The 22047-nt window shown below is 55.7% G+C and overlaps 1 protein-coding gene across 2 annotated transcripts; it reads right to left on the bottom strand.

The window, feature by feature from the left end:
• Positions 1-3923: 3923 nt before the first annotated feature.
• On the bottom strand, positions 3924-21494 carry CUEDC1 (CUE domain containing 1; the record flags this gene model as incomplete). 2 transcript variants are annotated; one of them, XM_084238829.1, is made up of 10 exons in its annotated part: positions 3924-4107; positions 6080-6150; positions 6943-7001; positions 7706-7799; positions 8642-8713; positions 10421-10504; positions 11324-11516; positions 12220-12346; positions 17027-17154; positions 21150-21494. In XM_084238829.1, 9 exons carry the CDS (start codon positions 21492-21494, stop codon positions 6083-6085), a joined length of 1170 nt encoding a protein of 389 aa, XP_084094955.1. The 2 variants fall into 2 exon arrangements, with proteins under 2 accessions (XP_084094955.1, XP_084094956.1); XM_084238830.1 differs by lacking the exons at positions 3924-4107; positions 6080-6150 and adding an exon at positions 6179-6180 and having other exon boundaries at positions 6946-7001.
• Between the last annotated feature and the right edge of the window lie 553 nt (positions 21495-22047).

The following is a 22047-nucleotide window of genomic DNA, read 5'->3' as shown; positions in this document are numbered from 1 at the left end:
CCTTCTGGAAAAATGGTGTTTGGGCTCAGCGGCCAGCGACTGCCACTTCTACCATATGACCACCAGGTGGCAGTAGTTTTACACAACCTCCTTCAGTCACACCATCACTCCAGAAATTTCCAAACCTTTTTCCAGCTGGTCTGGTCAGCTAATCCAACAAATTAATCTATGGTGTGCTGATGAGCAAAGGAGCTCATGTGCTCCCCTCTCAAATGCATATTTAATAAAATGCTAAGAGATTGATTTTAAAACCAGAAATGCTAAAAGGTGAGTTCCAGGTACACTGTCCAATCTCACATTACTAGGAAGTTGTTTTTAATCAGGTGGACCTTTCTGTGCTCCACAAATTGCATCTATGCAAGGGATCTTGGTCCTATCACCTGTTCCCCCACCCCAATATACAGCTTAGTATTTAGGCACAAGCTCTGGAGTTCAGCTGCCCAGGCTTAAATCCATGACTCCTAGAGGTCACTGGAGTAAGAACCTTATCATCTTTTGCCTTAGTTTCCTAATCTGTGATGTGGGAGTAATAATACTGATTCATATAATAGTTGTGGGGGTTAGGTAAAATAACATGGAAAGCACCCAGAGCAGTGACTGTATGCGGTAAGCACTCAACAAGCAGCTATCTTCTTTAGCATCCCACACCTAGACTGCCTTTTGCCTTCTTCAAACTATATTCTCCTGTCTTTCCTTCTGCCTCAATCCAGTACCAGCTGCTTCAGCTTACAGGGGGAGGGTTGAGCCCTCAGCATGGTCAGACCAGGCCAATTTTGGGCAGAGTTCTCTCAACTTGGGATCAATCCCTGGGGTCACCAGAGCATAAGGGGCACTGACTGAACTAGACTCCAGCTGGCCTGGCTCAGTGCTTTTGCAGGAAAATCTGGGAGCAACATCTTGTGGATTAGGAGCATAGAATTTGCTGACCGTGGTATGGAGAGTAGTCATCTCGCCCACCCCAACTCCTTCCCGGGTTCTCTACACCCTGTTTAACCAGGAGGCGTGCATCACAAAGTGGGGGCATCATCATCTGCATGACTAGTGAACCCGGTAAGCTTTTTTTGCCTTGTGTCCCCATGTCCCCCTCTTTGCATATTACCTTCGGCCTCATCTACACTAAAAGGCAAAATGGTGAATGGTTCTCAAACTCTGCCTCATACTGGAATCTCAGAGAAGCTTTTACAATCTGATTCCTAGGCTAAATCTCAAACCAATTAAACCAGAATCTCTGGGAATAGCACTCGAGTTTCAGAAACGATCCCAATGAACAGTGAGTTTGAGAACCAGTGTTCTAGAGTAGTGTTTCTCAAGTCTTAACGTGCACACGCGTCTCCAGAGCCGTCTGTGAAATACATGGTCTGGTTCAGGCGGTGTGGGGTAGAGCTGAGGTGGTTTCGCACAGGTGATAGGATTGAGATCCCTTGCATAGATGCAATTTGTGGAGCACAGAGAGCTCCTGCGCGACACAGACACTGCTGGCCCACAGAGCCAGGCTGTACAACTGTGGTCCTCAAATGGAACCATCTATCAGAATCATCAGAGGACTTGATATACACTCCACAATCAGATTCAAGAGCTCAGGAGTAGCACCTGATGACACGCGTGTCTAACCAGTTCCCGGGGTCCCTGTGCTGGAGGCCCAAAGAGCACCCTGAGCAGCAGGGCTGGAGGATGGGACACAGGTGGGGTGTGGGGGCCCAGTTTTCTGTCATCATATCTTGTTGGCCTTTTGATCATGGGTAAGTGACTTCACCTCCCTGAACTGTCTTTCATCATCTATATGGCCATCATTGGGTGAGATTAATTGGGCTGACAAGAAACACCTGACAGACTGCCTCTGTGCTGGTCCTCACGCTTGATAGTCAATTTGAATCACCTGAGAGAGGGCGGCGCTTTAAAAGGAACCAAACTGCCTCCGCTGTTCCCTTTCACACGCAAGCTGGCTTTCAGCCCTTTGGGGTTGGGGCCTGGCTGGAGGGGAAGGGAGCCCCTTTGTAGGGGGGCTGAGGGCTTGGAATAGCTTGTTCAGAGCCAAGAGTCCATCATGAGCTCAAATATGGTTGGGGGGAAGCTGCGACTTTGGCCTGGGAGGCCCAGAGTCCAGAAACAAGATGTGGTGGAAGGTCTAGGGGCCTTTGGGTTCAAGACAAAGAACTTTTAACCTTGAGAAGTGCCCTGCGGGGGCTTCCTCCCTGCGTGGGAGGCAGTCTACCCGGCCGGAGGGGAACTGGGCATAGTTGAACTGGAAGATCTCTGCAGTCTCTCTGCAGTTGAGATTGCATCCCCACCCCTGCCAGTGCGGCCAGCCGCTACTCCAGAAGCATTGTTTATGTAGGGAGGTGACCGGCTGGAGTTTTCGCAACAGACTGGCTTTTCTTTGTCCCGCCTATCAGCAAGCGGTTTACTTTCCAGGGCAAACAGGCAGGTGACGACGGGGCAGAGCAAAGCCAGCAGGTCGCGAGGTTCCCCTGCGGGCAGGTGTCAGGGCTGGGCCCTCTGGGTCTTGCTTTGGCCGCGGGTGAACCGGCCTCGGCGGGCTGCGGGGCTGGGGTGGGGTGGGGTGGGGTGGGGTGGGGGGGAGCCAGCCCACGCCCCTGGCTACAGCAGAGCACCGAGAACACCAAGTCTTTATTACAGGAATTCCTATGAAACAGCTCCAAGAAAAAACCCACACATCGAGGGCGGGTGGGGGAACTAACAAAGCAACACACACAGACGTGGGGCCGGGGCTTCCCCCGCGTTGCTGGGGCCCTGGCTCGGGAGGGGTCACGGCCGCAGCCCAGAGCTCCTTCCGTGTCCCCCGAATCAGACCCATCCGGAGCCCGGGCTGGCGGGACGGAGGACCCCCGGGGGAGCAGCAGAGGGCCGGCCCCACACACGCTTCCAAACTCGGTCATGCTCGGGGCGGCCGCCTCTCAGCAGCCCAGGGAGGGGCGCGCCCGGCCCGGCGCTGCGCTCTGACCGCAATGGGGGTGGGTGGGCAGGGAGCCTCGCGGTCTCGCCTCCGCCGCGGGCCCGCCACGCCCTCATTATCTCGGGGTGATTTGCGGCCGCGGGGGCCCTGCCAAGGCTTCCCACTCCCAGCCTCCCGCTCTTGACCCGGGCAGGTTCCGCGCTCCCGGGCCCTGCAGCCTGGGGCCTGCCCAGGGCTCCGTATTCTCCGGAGAGAGCAGCTTCTGCTAGACGGGACCGCGGGGCCAAAGACTGGGGCGCTTCCCTCGGGCTGGCAGTGGTCGGCCGCGTGGTAAAATTCAGAGAACCGGTAAAAGTCCTCTTCGGGTCCACTTTCTTGCTCTTGGCAAGGGGTACCCGCCAGGTGCTCCCTCCTAGGCTGGCAGCTCTTTGCTCCCTAGTCCTGCATTCTTCTCCAGGGTCACTTCATTACCCTTCACTGCCCACCCTGAGGGGGCAGCAGGACTTCTGGTCCAGCTGGGGTGTCAGAGCCCCTGTGAGCCCTGAGCTGGGTGACTCCAGGGTCCCACCGGCTTTTTGCCTTCTGCCAAAGTAGACTGCCCCCACCTAACAAGAGCCCTCACCAGCTCCAGAGTGGCCACCCTCCCCATCCCTGTGAGGGCCCCCTCTGGAGGTCCAGCACTCCTCAGAGTGGGGGAGTGGCAGCCCCCACTCTCCCAGCCCAGAGCTCTGCAGGGGTTGCTCAGGGTCAGCAGCCACTGGAATGGCTGAGATGCAGGTAGTGTGGGAATAGAGCACACATGGGGTGCCCAGAAGAGAGGTGGGGAGGGGAGTAGGGGGTTGGGCAACGCCTGTGACCCAGCTGGGGAGATGAGGGAGGGAGGCTGGGCTCCAGCTTCTGGTCAAAGAGACTCCAGCCTTGTCAGCTTTCATTCATTGCCCCTGGCACAGCCTGGCTGAACAAAAGGGCTGTGGCTGGCCGCCCCCCACCCCTTCAATCACAGCACGAAACTCCGAAGTTCTTAGTCCCATGGAAAGTGGCAGTGGCTGGGCTGGACTGTGGCCGGAGAATCACTGGGCCTCGAGACTCAAGCACCATCTGTCCGGCGGCAGCTGGGCCCTTCAGCTGGGGCCGGTTTTGCTTTCCGGCGGCCTCCGCTGGGTCAGGTCATCTCTGGAGAGAATTGCTGGCATCTGGTAAGGAAAAGGAATGGGGGTGTCAGTGGAGCCCAGTGGTCTTTCCGGCTCGCTGGTTCCTGCAGAGACAGGCTGGGGCAGAAATTACCAAAAACAGAGACCGCCCCTTCCTCCAGGGACCCTGTCAGGCTTGGGGCTCTTCCTGTGTCACCTTCTCTACACTGGCCAATCCAGGCTCCTGGAAAAATCCCGACTTTTAGAAAACCACAAGACGTTGGCAGCTAGAGCCAGAGTGAGGGGCTGCAATCCTGGGGGAAGCAACTGTCTGGGCAAGGCTGAGAGCTGGGGAAGTGCCTGTTCCGAGAGAGCAGTAGCTCCTGGGAGCTGAAACAAGGGGACCTTGGTTGGGCAGAAAAATAAACTGGGGTTAGACTTTGGTGCCTCCCAGGTACCAGTCTGAGGAGTTGACAAACCGTCTGCTCAGAAGACCCAGTCAAACATCTAAGGAGATACGGACCTAAAGTGTTTTGCTAATGGGGTGAACAGAGCAGGGCAGTGAAGAGGCCAGCCCTGGTAACCAGGTGACCGAGTCCGCCAGGGCGATGATGGAAGGAAGGAGAAATAAACTGGGGAAGTCGGGGAGAGACTGGCTTTGTGAGTTCATAGCCAGGTCTAGAAGGACAATCATGGGTGCTGCGGGGGAAATGGTTTTGGAAGACAGCGGGACTCAGATTTTGGAGCCAACGGCACAGAAGTCCTGCTGGTGCTGCAGGAGACAGAGGCGCTGTCCCAATGACACTTGGAAGCGGGGGAAGGGAGAATTGAGGGAGCGTGAGGAGCAGTGAGAACCGGACATCACAAGGGGAGCACCCGGCAGAGGGGAAGCCGGTGCAGGATTCCCGGGGTCACAGGAGCCAAGGGAAGGGCGGGGTGCGGAGCAGGAAACCCCTGCACTAGGCAGGCGACCTTGTGTCAACCTGGAGTGGTAGCAACAGGTGGTAGAGGAGGAGGAAACCATTTTTGCAAGTTGGGTGATGAAGGAAAACAGTACTCCTGGCTTTTAGATGGGAGGAGGAGGAGGCAGACTTGCAGAAGGAGCTAGAGAGGGTAAAGCTGATGACTCAGGAATGAAATGATGAGCAAGGTCCCGGTACAGGGGATGCTCTGTGGGAAACCTGTGGGAAGGGGTCTTCCCTGGGAGGTGATGCCTGGGGTACACTTGGTGCGTGAGGGAAAGCTGCAGAAAATTTGAGGGGCCTAGAAGTGCTGGTGGGGGCAATGGGGAGACCTCTGAGAGGTGACTGAACACCAGCCGCCCCAGCTGAGGTGACAGGATGCTTGTGCTGTCCCTGGCTGCCTGATTCATCTCGCCTCCACTGAAACTGTTCTGAGGGAAGCAAGGATCTCTCCAGAGTTTAAAGCAGGGCCACACCTGCCCCATCAACTCAAAAAAGCTTGTCGATGCTGACCACACGGCCAGGCCGGGAGCTTCCTGAGGGGCTGGAAGAGAGACAGGTGCAGCTTGCAGCCTAAAGGAGGCGTGGACCTTGCCTGCTTCTCCCCAACCTCACCCCACCCCAGGGATGCACAGGAAGAATGGGGGGGGGAAGCAGCTTGGGGGGTGGTGAGGGGACTCCAGCCAGATACCCCTGCCTTGAGAGGGGCCATTCATCAGGCCGTGGCAGCTCCTACGCCAGCCACCCAAGCAGGCAGGGGAGAGCGTTCGCGTGCACACTGAGTGGTGAGGCCATCCCAGTTCCTTCTAGAGTCCTCTTCGCGTGCACTGGGTATCCCGTCTTCTCAACTGGGCTGTACGCTATACGAGATCAAAAGGTCATCTTTTACCTGTTCCAGTCTCTGGTGTGATTGATTACCTTTTGTCAATTGAATAAATAACCCAGGAAAAGAAATGCAAACCAGTTCCCGGGCAGAAGCCCATGAACACTGTCACACTGTGAGGGAAGAAGTCCAGGACCTCTGGACCCCCCAGGGTATGGGGTGTGGTACACCCCATGGCTCCAGGCCTTACCTCTTACTGTCCTTCCCTTAGGGTTTCCTCCACCTTGGGCACCTCCTGTCGCCTTCCCTGGAAGTCTTCATCTGAAAAGCAGAGGAAAGCTGCTTCATCCTCTACCCTGCTGGGCCTCGCTCAGGCATGTCCCCCAGGAGGGCAAGAGCACGGAGTCAACTCTACCCCTTTATTTGCTGGGGACTCACTGATTCCCCAGGGGCAATGTGTGGGTCTGGCAACAGGGCCCAGAGCAGGGTTAGGCCACCGGGCTGCTGGCCGGCTCCATCACTGAGCTGAGACTTTGGATAAGTTCTTCCCTCATGTGTCAAGTGGGATGGGGAAACTGGATGATACAGATGACCTCCAAGGTCCTTATAAATCCTCTTTTGGAGGACTTCTGACCACTAAAGGGGCCCCTGCTCTAGAGCATGAGGACTGGGGTTCAGCTGTGGATGGTAGGGCTTCAGGCAGTGTCTTCTGGCCCACCTGGCCTGTAGGAGGGACTGACTGGTGAAGGACCTTGAAGCCCAGAGACTAAACCTGCTCAGCACTTTGTTCTCCAGTGAAGCCCTTCCATGGGGTAGGCCCGTCTACCCCTCATACCCTGGAGAATATTCCTTAGAAACAGCTCCTGGCTCTTTTTGATGCAGGTGGAGATTTAGGTAGAGGCAACACTAGGGCCAACCTCAGGGGTGGTAAGGAAAGGCAAATATGGCTTATCTCTTAGGGTCACCTGCCTAGCTGGCCTTGCTCTGCCCCCCAGGTCGACTGCTTCCTCCCTGGCAGGTTGGGTCCACCCATGAAACACCCAGGCCCCACTCTTGAAGGGTCACCAATCACAGGCAACTTAAGGCTCATGCTTCCCACCCTCCCTGCCTCACCACAGGGATGGCCCTCCACGTCGTCCAGGAGGTTGGCTGTTGAAGCTGCAGCTCCCAGTCTGTGGGCCACTCAGGAAAACTGTCCACAGGGATGGTTGAGCACTGGCTTAGTCCTCCCAGCTCCACCCACTCCCTGCCCCTGACTGCCTCATACCAGCCTAATCCTCTAACACTAGGAGCACCCCACCCCAACCCTTGGGTTCTTGGGGTCAGCTGAGCAGCCAGGCCCTGCCTCTCTCCAACAGAGAAGTGACTTTCTCCCTGTTCCTCTTTAGCTGCTCAGCTTCTAATATTCTGGGCTCTGTTGGACAAGCACAGATAGGAGTCTGAGTAAAAATGTGTAAAACCTTATTTTCACTTGAGGAACTGCAGGGGAGAAAGGGGGGCCAACATGCTTGAGCGAGGAAGAGAAAGATCTATGGATCAGTCTAACTAGACACACGAGGAAAAGGTTTACCAATTTTGATGGAAGAGCCGTGTTTTCTCCCAAGATGCATTTACCCCAGACAAAGTACACTAGCTGCAGGACAAACTTCTGAGCCTACAGGAGTTCGACAGGAGCCGCTGGCCTGCTCCCCATGCCGGTCATGGTACTCAAGACTGGCATGGATAGATGAAGTGGCAGGGAACAGTGGGGCTCATGGAAGAAAAGGCCTCAGAGCCAGGTCTTGCTCCTGAGGAGGACACTGCCTCAGGAATGCAGCTCAGGGTCTCAGGGCCTGAGTGCCATTGCCTCCACCCAGTGCCAGGCCGGAAAGGATACGACTGATGCTTCAGCAAGTGTTTCCTCTTTGACTTCCTCATCTTGGTTTTCTCTGAGAAGGCCCTGGCCAGTTCAAACAGCTTCCTCCGGGTGGCTGGGGGTAGAAAGACCTATGAGCACCAGACCTATGAGCTGCCTCTCCGGACTGAGGGAGAGACTGGGAACTGCCCCCTCCCACGTGAAAGCAGGCGTGGGACCCAGGCTGCAGAGGAGATGACAGGCATTGGGGGCTCCTTGCAGCCCAGCTGTGCCTGAGTGGTGTAAGGCTGCCATCCCAGGTCAGCCTGCAGGGGCAGCACAGGCCACCTCCGGCAGGCCAGGACTGGCAGCAGGCAGCCCAAGATCCGGGTATTCCTTCCCCAGCTGCCACAGACAGCCACACATCTTGGCTTTCTTTCCCCCGCCATCTCCTCCCCCTCTCCCTGCCACCTCCTGAGTTGATTCTGGGATTTCCATGACTAATCCGAGATTTTTCCCTGAAATGGAGCCTGAAAGGATGGCAGCCTCATTCACACATGGTTGTGTCTGTGCGGTGGGGGATGGGAAGGCACGTCCTGGCGGGCAGAACTTTGTGAGAAGAGGTCACCGACCCAAAGACCTCCTGCCTGCAGAGTGGGCTGAGCAAGGGCCTCCCTGCCTGGTCAGACCAAGCCAAGCCCCCACAAGCCCAGAGAAAGCGAACACTAGAACAGGGCTGGGGGAGCGTATTTTTCTGCAGACGGCTGGCTCAAGAGGATTTAAAACTTAATTTGTATCCAGATTCAGCTGCAGAAGGAAGTGAGGCAGGAAGGCTGAGGGAGCCAGCCTGTGATTAAAATGTCACTTCGGTTCACCAGGAGTCAGCTGCTTTAGAAATTCTGGGTGGCTTCCTTTTCCCCACAAGGCCAAAGGGTCGTCTTAGGGGTGGTATCGAGAAGGGGCATGATCTGCACTCACATTTTCCCATGTGTTTCAACTTGTCCCTGAATAAGGCATCTTCAGACACAGTGGGGTTTGCGTCGCTGGTTCCTGGAAGGAAGAAACACCTCTGAGGGTCAGCTCCAGAGAGAGAGAGGTTGCCCAGGCCCCGGGACAGGTGTGTGGTGGTCAGGGCTGTCCCGGTAGGATGGGATCTCCTTCCTACCCCTCCACGTAAGGAAGGAAACAAAGGGCAGTCTTCTTCCCTAACTGGGATGGAAATAAAGGGAAGAGGACACTCGGGGTTCTAGGAACACGTCTTTGCGAGCCTCTTTGCTCCACACTCTGTGTGTAGAGAGCCAGTGCCCACCCCCAGCTCCTGGCTCGGCTTCTCTGACCACTTCTTCGATCCATGACATCACATCGGTAGCTTCAAATCAGCCATAGTTGGGAGTATGTGCACCATGTCAGATACTATGCACAGGACTTCCCCCACACCCTGATATGGCTGTTAAACATTCTTCAGCACTGCATCCTGACAAAACATGGGGTACGAGCCACTGAGGTACCTGAGGGAAGGTATAGGGCAGGCATTCATTCACCTACGGTGATTTCTTCTTCCTTCCAGGTCAGCTCATCCACAGCTCCCCCCAGATTCCTGGCCCATTAGGCAATGAGGAAGAATGTGAAGGGGACCAGTGGGCCACCCAGAGTCTCCCTGCTCACTCAGCATCCACTCGGGTCTCTGTGCCCTTCCAAAGCCCCTGCTCTCCACCCGGCAACACAGCTAATCCCGAGTCACCCTGCCTGCTAAGCCCTCTGCGAGTTATTTTGATCCATCTCAGCAGCCCTCATGTCTCCAGTTAATTCAGGATCAAGGACAGGAGGCTGTGGTTAAAATCCCAGATGCACATCTGCTGGGGCCTAAGCGCCCATCTTGTTGCTTATGAGTCAGTTCCATGGGATTTTCTCTCTGCAAGCTGGGATCAGCTGAGCTCCCTGTCCTGCCCCCCACCCTTACTTCATGGCACCTGAGCTCTGCTTCCAGTAAAAGCTACTGATTCTTTGCCTGAGGCAGGTGGTCTAGGTGTGTGGAGGGTGCTGACCAACCAGGTGCCAGAGCCCACAATCATGTGGAACACGGCCTTCTGTCCCTGCTGCCCCATGTCCCCAGTTTCAGCACAAGCCTCGCTCATGCACCCCAACTGCTTGTCCACCCCTAGCTCTTCATCAGACCACTGGGGTTCCTGGAGGGCCTGACCCACTTTTGAGGCAATTTTGTGTCTCATCTTGTATATAAAGCTCAAAATTCTCTTCCTCTAAATGCTAGGGCGGGGCCTGGCCAGTGGCAGCTATTCGGCAGCCACTGAATGAATGCATGGGTGCATGAACCCTGCCCAGGTTCAGCTTCCCTTCTCCTAGCCATGTTTAGTCAACAAGTGTGTCCTCAGCTTTGCTGGTTTGGCCTACAAATTTCTTGGCTGCATCGCCTGCATTTCCCACGAGATTATAAGCACCCGCAGGGCAGAGATGAAGCCCTGTGAGTCTGAGCCCTCCCCACTCCCCGCCATGGAACATTATGTGGTGTGGTAGGTTTCTTTGTCCATGCTCCAGGCACCTCGAGTTCCATCAGCCTGTTGGCAAGTCCAACTGTGGGCTCCGGCAGCTGCTGGATTGTTGAGAACCCCAGGTTGCTGGAGGGGATGGGGGGGGACACCTCACTCCACGGTGAATGCAGTCATGGGGGCAGGACCCTCCCCTCCAGCCTACACCCTCCCCTCCCCCATCCCCAACCCTCTCCCAGGCAGGCACAGTTACCTGGGACAGTGGAGGGAAAGCCAAATTCATTTCCTACAGCCACGCTGCTGGACTTGGATTTCTGGGACTCATACTTCAGTCGATCTGGAAAAGGACAATATCCAGTCAAGGAAATTAACTCCTGGGTGCCAGGAGGACGCTGGAGGCCATCCTCCCAGAATCACACACAATGTGTACACACAATGACTCCTGGCTTGCAGAGAGCCAGCGGGGTGACGGCAACACCGCCTGGAACACTGACATGTCAGAACTAGAAGCAGCCTGAGAAATCACAAGAGGAAAGGCCCGGAGCCCCCCACACCCTTGCTGCAGAGCTGGGACCATTCTCGGGTCTCCCCTGCCTCAGCCTTCCCCTGGGGGTATACTGCCAGTGACACAGGCTCTCACACTGTGACCCTCACATGACAGCCCCTCCCCCAGCCCTCTCACTGCACCCCACTCCAAACACTCCCATCCTGAGGGAGAAAAACAAACAAGCTGGCGAGTAGGGTCTCTGGCCCAAAGACAGTTGAACTGCTGCCCCCACCCCCAAAAAACTCCAAAGTCCTCTGTTCAGGGAGGTGCCTAAATAGCCTGGCACCCAGGGACCCTGTCACTCTTCATGCAGTTCCAGATACATTATGGCAAATTCAGTGCCTGACACAGCGGACAGGAGCAGGAGGGTGAGGGCTAAGAGGACGCGCCTCTCTTCTGCTAAGTCCCGTGGGAGGGGACATGGGGTGGCTGGTGATTCAGGGCTCCGTTGAGAGAAATCTGGGCTCCCACAGGATAACTCTGTGGGGACCGTGTCTCAGCAGGACAGACCACCCACAGGCTCCGTGCCTGTCCTGAGCCCAGGCGAAAGCCAGCATCAACTCCCTTCAGTCCAAAAGCAGAGGCCACAGAGCCCCCACCAAGCACCACCTCTCTCCAGGGCCAGAAGGAAGTCGCGGTTGCGCTGCAGCTCCTTCATGAACTCCTCGTTCTGCAGGAAGAGTGCGATCCTCTCGTCCTCCAGGTACTGCTTCCAGCGGCTCTCCTGGTCTCGGGCTCCCAGCCCGGCTGTGGGGGGCAGACCCCCGTCTCCACTCCTGGGCGTGGAGCCCCCGGGGTTACCCTGAGAAAGGGAGTGAGCATGTTGTACATCTACTCACAAGGGCACAGGCCGCACAGCTGCCGTGTAATCTGGGCATACACATGTCCTTTCCCAGGATCCTTCAGCTGCATCCTGGGACCTGTACCTGCTGCCGGGACCTGGTCATCAGCCCAAACTCAACAGACCAGCGCTCTCTCTGCTAGGGAAGCAGCAAGGGCTTAACAACTAGTTTCCTCCCACTGTGGACTACCCCCACCTTTCATATACAACCCGAGGAATCCTGAAAAGTCATCTGCAAATTGCACAGTCACCTGCACAGGGATTCCTAAATGCACGACTCACCCCATACCACCAGCTCAGGATGAACCCCCCACCTGCAAGGGTCCCTTGGGACATGCCAACATCTGGGGAAGAAGCTGCCCATGGATCTTCCCAGGGGAAGAAAGGAAGATGCTCTGGCCACTGCCATTGGTGGCCACCTCCCTCTAGCGGGGGGTGATGGCTGCAGCCAGAGAGTCTCTCAGGGCTGTCACCTTCCCCAGGCGGGACAGGAAATCTCCAGCCCAGATAGGAAATGAGGCTTTCGGTGCAGCATTATTTCCCTACACCCCAGGACAACAGAAATAGCTCGGCCTGTGCTGAAACATCAGGAAGTGAACCTGGTTGGCACAAACTGTGGGCAAGCAGAGACGCTGCACAGGCAGGCGGAGGCGTCCCCCAGTACCTGTATGCTGTCCAGCTGCTGGGGCAGAATGCGCAGAAAGTCATCAGGGAGGTTGCCCAGCAAGGGTGGGTTCCAGTTCCGATAGCGCCTCTGGCTGGAAGGGAGTCCAGAACCCAGCACATCAATGCTGAAGGGCAAGAGGTAACAATGAGGGAACAGTCAGGCACAGACACAGGTATCCTAGCCCACTGAACCAGGATCCTGCTCAAAAGCTCCCAGGGGTCTCTGCTGCCTCCAGGACAAAGGCCCATTGCTCAGTTCATCTTGACCAGGCCTCCTGACTCCCCAGCCTCCAGCCCCAGGCTGGACTCCCCTGCTCCAGACCCTCACTGCTCTCCAGCCACTCAGTGCCCCAAGGTCTCTAGGCCTCGTGCACTCTGTGCATGGTACCGACCTTGGGTGTCGAGGACTAAGTAGATGTTTGAGTGGCCTGTCAAGCAAGCAGGGCTCAGAGCCTTTCCTGAAGATATTCCAAAGGTGAGCTCAGGTGTGCTCCAGATACACAGACCCATAACCACCAACAGCCCAGCTCGCCCAGAAGTTGGTTTGCTGGGGGGTGGGGGAGAGGAGTAGGTTAGGGAGAGTGGAACAGATCCAGACTCCAGTTCTGGCTCAGCCAAAACCCAGTAGGGTAGACCTAGGTGTGAGACTGCTTCTGTCGAGGACTCAGTTTCCACATCTAGAAACTGCTGCCTCCCTGCCAAGGCAGTGGGACCCCCTCATCAGGCTGTGTCTTGAACAAAGTTCTGAAAAGGCACACTGAGATGTGGGAGTGGAGGTTCTGGCTCCAAGGTGTGCTCAAGAACTGCTCTGGCAGGGGCTGACGGAGAGGGGTGAGGGTGGGGGCGGGGAGGTGGCACGTGCCCGGGCCCCTAGGCTGCTGTCCAGCTGCCCCCACCTAAGGGCAGTTGGGCCTGGCAGGGGCTCCCCACTGCTCCTGGGCAGCCTGCAGCGTGGCAACCGCAGAACACGTGTTCTGCTGAATCAGGAAAATGACACACACAGAAGCTGAGGGCCAGGGGTGGTGGGGACGGCTCTCGGGCCTGGCTTTGATTTGGGCTCCAGCTCCAGGAATCCTGCCGCCCCCTCACTGGAGGGGAGCTTTTTCCGGGCTGCCACTGACTATAGAAATAACTTCCTTTCCTTTTCTATTTTGGGCGGGTGGCCGGGAGGGGGCGAGGGGGAGGGGCGGGGGCGGCAGCAGACGGGATAACAAGCTGCTAAGTGAGCAGTGGGAGCTCAGCACAGGCAGACTGAGCCAGGGAACCCCGGCACACGTATGCCTAGTCCACCCTCTCCAGGAAGGGCTTGCTCGGGACTCGGATGTCTAGGCAGACTTCTCTAGACATCTTTCGGCTGCTGTTACTCTTGGAGGCTTCACTTTTCTCCAAGGGTCTGAGAGGCTGCCCCATCTTTCGGAGACTTGAAGACCACCTCTGGTGGCCGCAGCACAGAGAAAGCCTCTTCGGGATCACTACCCTCCCTCGGGCTTCAGGGGCTTCATCTAGCTCACGGGTGCCCACTCCCAGCTAATCACATCCGGAGTCACCCAGGAAAGCTGCAGACAGAAAGCCCTGGAGTTGCATCTGGACCGCTCCAGCCATTTCTCACTGAAATCCAAGTGGGGTGGGAGATGAGAGGGTGAGGCCCTATTCTCACCTAAGTTTCCCTTGCTGCTGGGCCGATGGTCCTGGAGGAAGAAGGGACCTGGCACAGGGTGGTAGAGATGAGGTCAACCCAAAGCTGAGAGCCAGGGGGGCCCTGAGCCCAGGCAACGCCACTGTGGTCAGAAAGGAATGTCAGAAATGAGCGGAGAAAAATAAAAATCTTCCATGACTGTAATTTCAGTGGAAAAACAGCAGGGGGCCTCTCAGAGGGGGCCCCCTGGGCCTCAGACACTCATTCAGGAGACAGAGGACAGAGGTGTAGGGAAGGGGAAGAAGGCTGGATAAGATCTCCTGGCCCAGAGCCTCTACTACTGGCTCCCAAAACTAGAACTCATTCCCCATCAGATTCTCCAGGTTTACCCATGAAACATCAGACCCCACCCGGATTTTAGAGACAGACAGGGCCTGAGGTAGACTGGACAGCGAGGTCCAGGTGGGGTGAGGCCCTGTCAAGGCACACAGATCATCCAGGCCCAGGGATCTGGCATTCCAGGCATGCTCCCCCATCAGCCTGCCTCTGCCACCTGCATTCTTACAGGCACCCAGTGATGTGGTGGTAATGCTCCCCTCCTCCAGGCCCCACTCAAGTCTGATCTCTCCCAGCAGCCAGAGGGAGGTTCTGGCTGCTGAAACACTAACCCGATCACATCACTCTCAAGCTTATACCCGCTGGCTGCAAGATAAGGTCAAAGCTCCTTGGAGGGCCCACAAGGCCCCCATGATCTGCTGCCTCTCCAGCCTTACCCAGCCACTTGACACTTCTGGAATTCCCCAGACGTTTCCCTCTTTCCTGCCTCCAGGCCTTTGCACAAGCTAGTCCCTTGCCTGGCACGCCATCCTGTCCTCTGCTTCACCAGGTCACAGCTTGGACATCAGTTCCTCTAGGCAGACTTCCTTAGACCTCCACCCCCACGTCTGTCTCCCTCAGACTCTGATCTCCTTGGGGGATCAGGGCAGTGCTGTATTCATCTCTCTATCACACGCAAGGTTCATTGCAGGTGACTCAGTCAAGACTGGAAAAGAGTGTTATGGATGAAGAGGCGGAAAGACACCCAAGAAATGGCCTCAGGGTAGATCTGGCCTTAGCAGGTCCTTCCTGGAGCAAGGAGGCAGGTGCTCAGAGGCTGGCCCTGCCTCTACTGAACACTGCCTCTCAGGGAAAACTGGCCTCTGACCTGAGAGGCCAGCTGTGCAGCAGGGGTGGGAAGGAGCAGTAAACCAGTGACGATAGTTCTGGTCCATACCTGGCACTGTGCTAAGTGCTCCACACACAACATCTTATTCAATCCTCACAACAGTGCCGAGGCGGGGATTAGTATTCCCATTTCACAGATGAGGCAAGCGAAGCTCAGAGAGGTTAAGTAGTGAGCCAAAGGCCACACAGCAGAGGCACCTAAAGAATCAGAAGTTAGGCAGCTGAAGGAAGGGGTGGGGAGAGCACTCTCCTTCTGTCTGACTCTACAACTCAAGTTCTCTGCCCTGTAGCCACCCCCAGCCCAGCAAAGCCTTCATTTCTGGGTCAGGCCCCTAAACCTCTGGCAAAAGGAGTAAATTATCTAAAGTCAGAGTTCAAACAAGGCCTCCTGAGCCTTGGTCCGTGTTGAGGTCACCTTGCCCCCAACTGAGGCTCCCATTACTGGACTGTCCTGCCCCTGCCTCAGCCCTACCCCACCCATAGCAGCCAGAGCAGGGAGGGGAAATGTAGCCACCATACCCAACCAGATTTATACGAGGATCCTCTTACAGCCTTAGTTTTCCCTTATGAAAAATAGGCAGAACCACTCTGCCTAACAGAAACTGGACTTCTTTCAAAACCATCTTGGGATTTTTTTTAAAAAAGTCAACGGAAAATGATCGCTGGGCTCTGTGACCTGCCCCAGGCTGCACAGCGCCTCCCCCAGACCCACTCACTTACTCCCCCACCTCCCACCCCAGGATAGCCTCCTGGTACCACTTGTGATGAAGGGAGGCCCCCAGCTCTGCTCCTGCCTCTGACTCCGAACCTCCACCCCTATCACCACTATCGAAGCCTCAATCAGCTCCCTGAGCCGCAAGTGCAAGAATATTTCCTCCGTAGGGAGGTAACAGGATACAAGAGTGAAGAGCATCTGACCTGGGTTCAAATCCCAGCTCTGCAGTCATGGAGAAGTTATAAAACCTCTGAGGCTGTTTCCTCATCTGTAAAATGGGGATGACAACAGCGCCTGCTTCCTCACCTGCGAGGGGATTTGACTGTGATGTGTAGGTAAAGAACCTTGTGAGTTTCTGGCATTTGAAGGGCATTCAGTAAATAGCAGCTGTTATTATTTATAGCTGTACGACAACAGAGGTCCCCACTACCACTGTCTGGGGCTCCCAAGGTCCCCAGAGGGAAGATCCACTGGAACAAGTCCATGTCCCATCATGTCCTCCATGCCTCTCCACCCCAGGCCTGAGCCATCCCAAGGGACAGCGGGCAAAAGCACCTGGGCTCCCACCCGACTGTGAGAACCAGCTGGCGACCAGTTTCACCTCAGACATCTGCATGACAGAGTTCCTGACCTGGGAAAGTCTCCAGGGACTAAGTCTATTCCCTCCCTCCCCAGTTATCAAGCTGTCTCACAGGAAGAGACTCCTTACTTCCATTACTTAAAAATCCTCACAAAATCCCCAGATCAGGGGTGACAAATACACTTAATTCTATCATTGATGGCTATCTGGGGATACTGTTTTGAGGAAGATTCTGCGGTTTCATCTCAACTGGGTAGGAAAGTGCACAGGGATCGATTAGTAATGTTTTCCTTAAGCTCGGGAGAGCACACATCATGTATTTGTCATTCCCACCCTGCACGTCCTTGACTCTTAAGCTCCCAGAAAGCAGAGGCTGAGCCTTATTTCACTCTGGCTCCTGTGGAATTTATACAGCACCTAGACAGCAGTAGGACTTGAGTGAATGCGCTTACAACGCTTCCATCTTGAACGTGCCCCTTGCTATCTAGCTGAATTGTCTCTTGCTGCTATAGATACCTGCCCTTGGGGTGATAATACACTAGGGGTCCAGCCACGTCTCCCATTGTGTCTGTACTCAATCCCAGCCAGGTCACCCTTCATCCCCTTCCCCAGTGCACTGCCCCACGCTCAGCGAGGAGATGGCTTCTCACCGGGGAGGCGGAGTAGGGGGAGCGAGAGGGTAAGGCCTGTCGAACACGTGCATGTGGTAGGCTGGCGGGGAATACACGGGCGGGGGCTCTTCATCAGAGCTATCAGGTTCCAAAGTCCTCTCCAAGATCTGTATCAGGGACAAGAAAGAGAGAAATATTAAAAACCCTTCCTTGAATTTAAATCACATTCAGACAAAAGCAGGTGTGGGCGAGTATGTGTCATTAGGGAACTCTGCCTTGGCTTTGGGAATGTAAATTGATCCAAGCACAGCTTTGCAAAACTGTTTGACTTATGCTAAAGTTAACGCATGACTACATCTGACCCTACAGTTCCGACATACTCAACAGACATGAAAGCACATGTCCCCAAAAGAATGTTCAGAGCAGCATTCTCCATCCAAGTTTCAAAAACAGGCAAAACAAATCACAGGGCTAGAAGCAGGAGCAATGTGGTCTCTTCTGAGGTGGGAAAGCCCCTCTTCAGAGGGGGTGCAGGGGGATTCCGGGCTTTGTGGGTGCTGCTAAGACTTCACTGAGCGGCTAACCTGTGAGAGTGGCCTCTTCTGCACGTGTGTTACTTTTGATAACCTTATCATCCGGTGATCTCACCTTAACCTCAGCTTGGCAAGATCGGCTACGGGTCTTTATCCCCATCTTCAGATGAGGCCCAGGTTGACTGAGTGACATGGAAAATACCATATACTGTGTTTAGAACTGAGTCTTCATCTTGGCCATGGTCTCTGCAGCAAGGGTCTCCCCTCAGCACTGCCTGCACACCCAGGCTGGATTCTTAAGGTGGACAGTGACCAGGGGAGCGTCCAGGATGCCTGCTCTCCTTCCTGGACTCCGCCCTCCATCCAGGAGTCAGAAAAAGGGACAAAGAGAGGCTAAGGGCCAGGCAAAGACCAGGGTTCCTGCTACATGGACTGACCCTGTAGGCCCACGGGGGAGCCTGGGCTAGGCGGCAGCTTCAACCAGGAAATCCCAGGTCATGGACATGTCACTGCTCTACACCTTAGCCTCCTGCTCCCCTCTGCTTTCCTCCCCAGTCAGTCTCATCTCCCCAAGACCAAAGAACACGGGGAGGGGCTCAGACTCTGTTACTCCACCCTAGAGCCCCAGGCCCCACATTTTAACCCCAAGTGAGTGTGCAGGTTTCATGACTAAGCTGCCACTTGGCTGGCCTAGGCTGGGCCACACTGCACACCTCTGCCCTGAGCACTGGCACCCAGTCTCACAGGGACACCCCAATGGGGTGGGCAGGTGGGTGAGCACAAACACAAGTGCACACATGCACGCACACACACTGCCACGCTCTGTGCACATACAGCCAGCCCGACCCAAAGAGGCCTCCTGGCCTGGAATGCACTAACATTCTTCTCTTTGAGGCGGAAAGTATTTAAACAGATGCTTTTGCAAAAAGCAGAATGTAGCTGCTTTGCGGTCCACTGCTCTGCTCACCCCAAATTTCCACAAGAAGAAAAGAGAACACTGTAAGTCCCACCCCTGTTCACTGGTTACCCTCCGAGGCCTGGCTGGGAGCAGTGCTGGGCAACTATCGGTGTGCCCGGAGAACACGCTCATGCTCCCTTAGATGCTGGGGCTCTAAGGGACAAGGTTTCAGGCAGGGGCCTTGAGGCCAGTACCTGGGAGCCCAGCCGCTACTCTGTCCCCACTGAGGCTGGTCTGAGTGAAATGGGTGAGATAGGGGAGAGCTTGGAAGGAACTGTTTCAGGAAGGAAGCTGCTGGTGTTTCCTATAACTGTGGCTGTCAGCACCACCACCCCCAGACTCAGGGAGATCAGGCCCCTTCCGCTTGAGCAGTTCCTGCTCTGCAGTACAGCCTCCTGCACAGGTTCCTGGAGGAGAATAAGGAAATTCCAAGGAGACAGGCAGAGGGCCAGGTACACTCAAGAAAGGTTGATCCTGAGCCTCCAGGAAGAGTAACCCAGCCATGTTTCTGGTTCCCCCTCCTCTCTTCCCCCAACCTCACCAGCCACAATGAGGTCGTTCTCCTGGCTCTAACGATGCTGCTGTTTTCGGTTCTACTGCCTCCTGGCTTATCTCGGTGTGGGTGATGGATGCCTGCCAGGTGTTCCAGGGGCCGGGGTCTGGCCATTTATCTGACAGAAGAGATTTCTCCATGGCAAGGATACCCCTAGGGCCAACCCACCATCCATCAGCCCCCAGGGAGGGGGCTTTTTCCAGACAGCAGTTATTGCCATTCCAGCTGCTGCTCATCAATTTTTCTCTGCACTTTTGCTGGCTCAGGAGCTGCCTGCCATTGGGCCCAGGCAGAGCTCCAGAGGTGGGGGGCTGGGGAAACAGCCAAGGAGGGGTGCTGAGCAGAAGCTCAGTCTGAAAAGCAAGATTCTTAGAAAAACAGAAGTGCACACAGTGGAGGCCTCTGTAGGGGAAGCTGTTTTAGAGCTTCACAGGGCTTCAGGGCAGTGGACAGAGGAAATATCCTACCTGCCAGACCAGAAAGGGTCAGAGTTCACAGTGCACTTTCCTTCCAGCTCACACTTGAGGATATATCTGTATCTGTAATATTGCTCTCTTCCCTCTGCCCCCACCTCTACCCCCCAGTTTCTACAAAGAGGATCTGGGTTTTCTAATACTCCTTCCCCTGGCTAATCCTGGCAGATCAAAGGAACAATCTCCCAGGGGGAACAAAAAAACACTAAAGAAAGCCCTGCTAAGACAGCAGCAACATATATTCATTCAACAAACATTCTCTGAGTGTCAGGACTGTTCTGGGTGCTGCAGGGGACACAGGGATGAGCCAGATGTCACTCCCCAGAGTTTCTCCATCAACCAGAGAGAAGTCTCAGGCGGCACACACTGAAGAAGGAAAAGCCGGAGGGCTTGCCCTGTAGTATGACTGATTGGTGGACAGCGGTTGCCTGCAGGACCATGTAGAGAAGCACTCGAAGGCCATATGTGCATCTAGGTTTTGTCACTGTAAATGGGGGTGATAATAATGCCACCTCACTAGTTTGAGGATCAGAAGAGCTAACAAACTATGGGGATTGGATTGTGCCTGGCACGGCTTGGGAATCACTAGCAGTGGAGTTCAAACCCATCCACAGACCCCTCATCTTGCCCATGGCTGCACGGCCCCAATGCCCCTGTGGGCATCGACCCTGCCACTGAACAAGTCTCTGTACCCCTCTGCAAGTCCTGCAGAGGCTGGGGGTGGGAGGTGTGGAGGGATGAGTACTGAACAAATGGCTGGGGCAAGGGAACACTGGCCACACCCAACAGGTGGGTCTTGAAGCACCTGGCAGTCCCTTCACCCCAGCCACCTCCCTGTTGAGAGAACTGCTAGGGTTTCATCACTGCTGCCTCCACCACACCCCACCAGAGGAATTTAACTAGCAAGACTAGTGGCACTCCTCTGCTGTGTTCTCAGTCCCTCGGGGTACGGCGCCACTCTTGTTCTCAGCACAAGGCCTTATCAATCCCCTGCTCACTCCAGGATCCCGACAGATGGTCCTACTGCCAGTTCCCTAATAACGCATGCTCTATTTCACCTCTGAGTATTTGCACAAGCTGTTCCCTTTGCCTGCACACCTTTTCCCTCACTCTTCACTCTTCCTTGGGTCTTAGCTTAACCCCTGCTTCCTCTGAGAAACCACGCCCTCCTCTGCAGCTCCCAGTCGCCCATCATAGCACTTGCCATCAAGTCAGTAGTCACTGGCTGACTCCTGCTACTAGTCCCCACAGGATAGTGAGCTAGCTCTGTAAGGGCAGAAACTTCCTCTGACTTGGCCAAGGTGGACACCTAGAAGTTCCAGAAGAGGAGCCTTTCTTGAAAAATGCAGACAGCCTGGAATTGAGTATCTCCATTTTTTTTTTAACAAGTTCCTTGATTCTGATGACTCTTAATCTAGGGTCCACGACTATCTGTGGCACATCATTACGTGCTCAATGTTTGTTGAACGACTGCATGATCGTTGCCCATAAAATAAGGACCCTGCCCAACTTGGGTATGGTTTCCCTCAGAGAAATAAGGCTGCTTTCGAGTTAGGACCCAAATAGGGGTATGGCCCAAGTCCTCTAGGAGCTTCAAACAACTGTTGGAACACTTGGTGAATGATCGATCGGGCTATGCCCCTACCTCTGGGGGGATGCTGTCATCTGAATCGGAGCTGTCGTCGTAAGCGCTGCCGCCACCGCCCTCCAGGTTCATCTGCAGCAGCTGGTCGATGGTGGCGTCCACGGCGCCGCTGTTGGCGCGCAGCACGCACTCGATGATGTCGTAATCCATGTTGGGGAACATGGTCTTGAAGTCGTCCATGGCCTGGTTGAACTCGAGGCGGCGCACCTGGCGGGCCGGCCGGCTGTTGTTGAGCTCCTGCGAGGTGGGCGCCGCGCTGCTCCCCGCGCCCGCGCCCCCTCGCGCCCCGGCAGCGCCCCCGCCCCCGCCCCCGCCACTGCTGCTCCGACGGAACAGGCTGGTCATTTTTCCGAGGCGCTGAGCTAAAAGATTTCCAGCCCGCGCCGAGCCCCTTCCCCCGGGTCCTTGTGCCGTCGCAGCGCGCGCCGCGGGCTTGGCAAGCTCACTCCCTGGCCTCCGCCGGCCCCTGGCGGCCTGGTAGGTGTGGGGCCGGCAGGGTCCCTGAGTCAGAAGTCTGGGGTGCGGGGCCACCGGCGGCCCTCGGGGAGCGATCCTAGCGGGGCGGCGGCATCCGGGCCTGGGTAGCTGGTCAGCCACACCCCCAGAGCATCCCGGGGCTGGCTCCACGGAGGGTCCCACCTGGAAACCAAAAAAAGAGTGTCAGGGGCCTAATACAACAAATTTGAACGCAGGCTAAGGGGATGCGGGAGACCCCCAGCCAGGGGGAAACTTTCCTTCTGCTTTCTCTCCAGCTGCAAGGAGAGCTGCCAGCTAGCAAGAGCTTACTCTGTGCCAGCATCTGAGTGTCCTGTGTGGACTGTGACAACACTGTGAGATAGGGGCTAGTATGTGCCGGCTTGGGGTCTGGTATATCCTGGCTTGGGGGATAGGAAAATAG

This window comes from Talpa europaea, assembly GCF_964194135.1.
Source record: "Talpa europaea genome assembly, chromosome: 7".
Classification (NCBI taxonomy): domain Eukaryota; kingdom Metazoa; phylum Chordata; class Mammalia; order Eulipotyphla; family Talpidae; genus Talpa; species Talpa europaea.
Note: the sequence above shows the minus strand (reverse complement) of the source record. Positions and strands in the feature narration are given on the sequence as shown.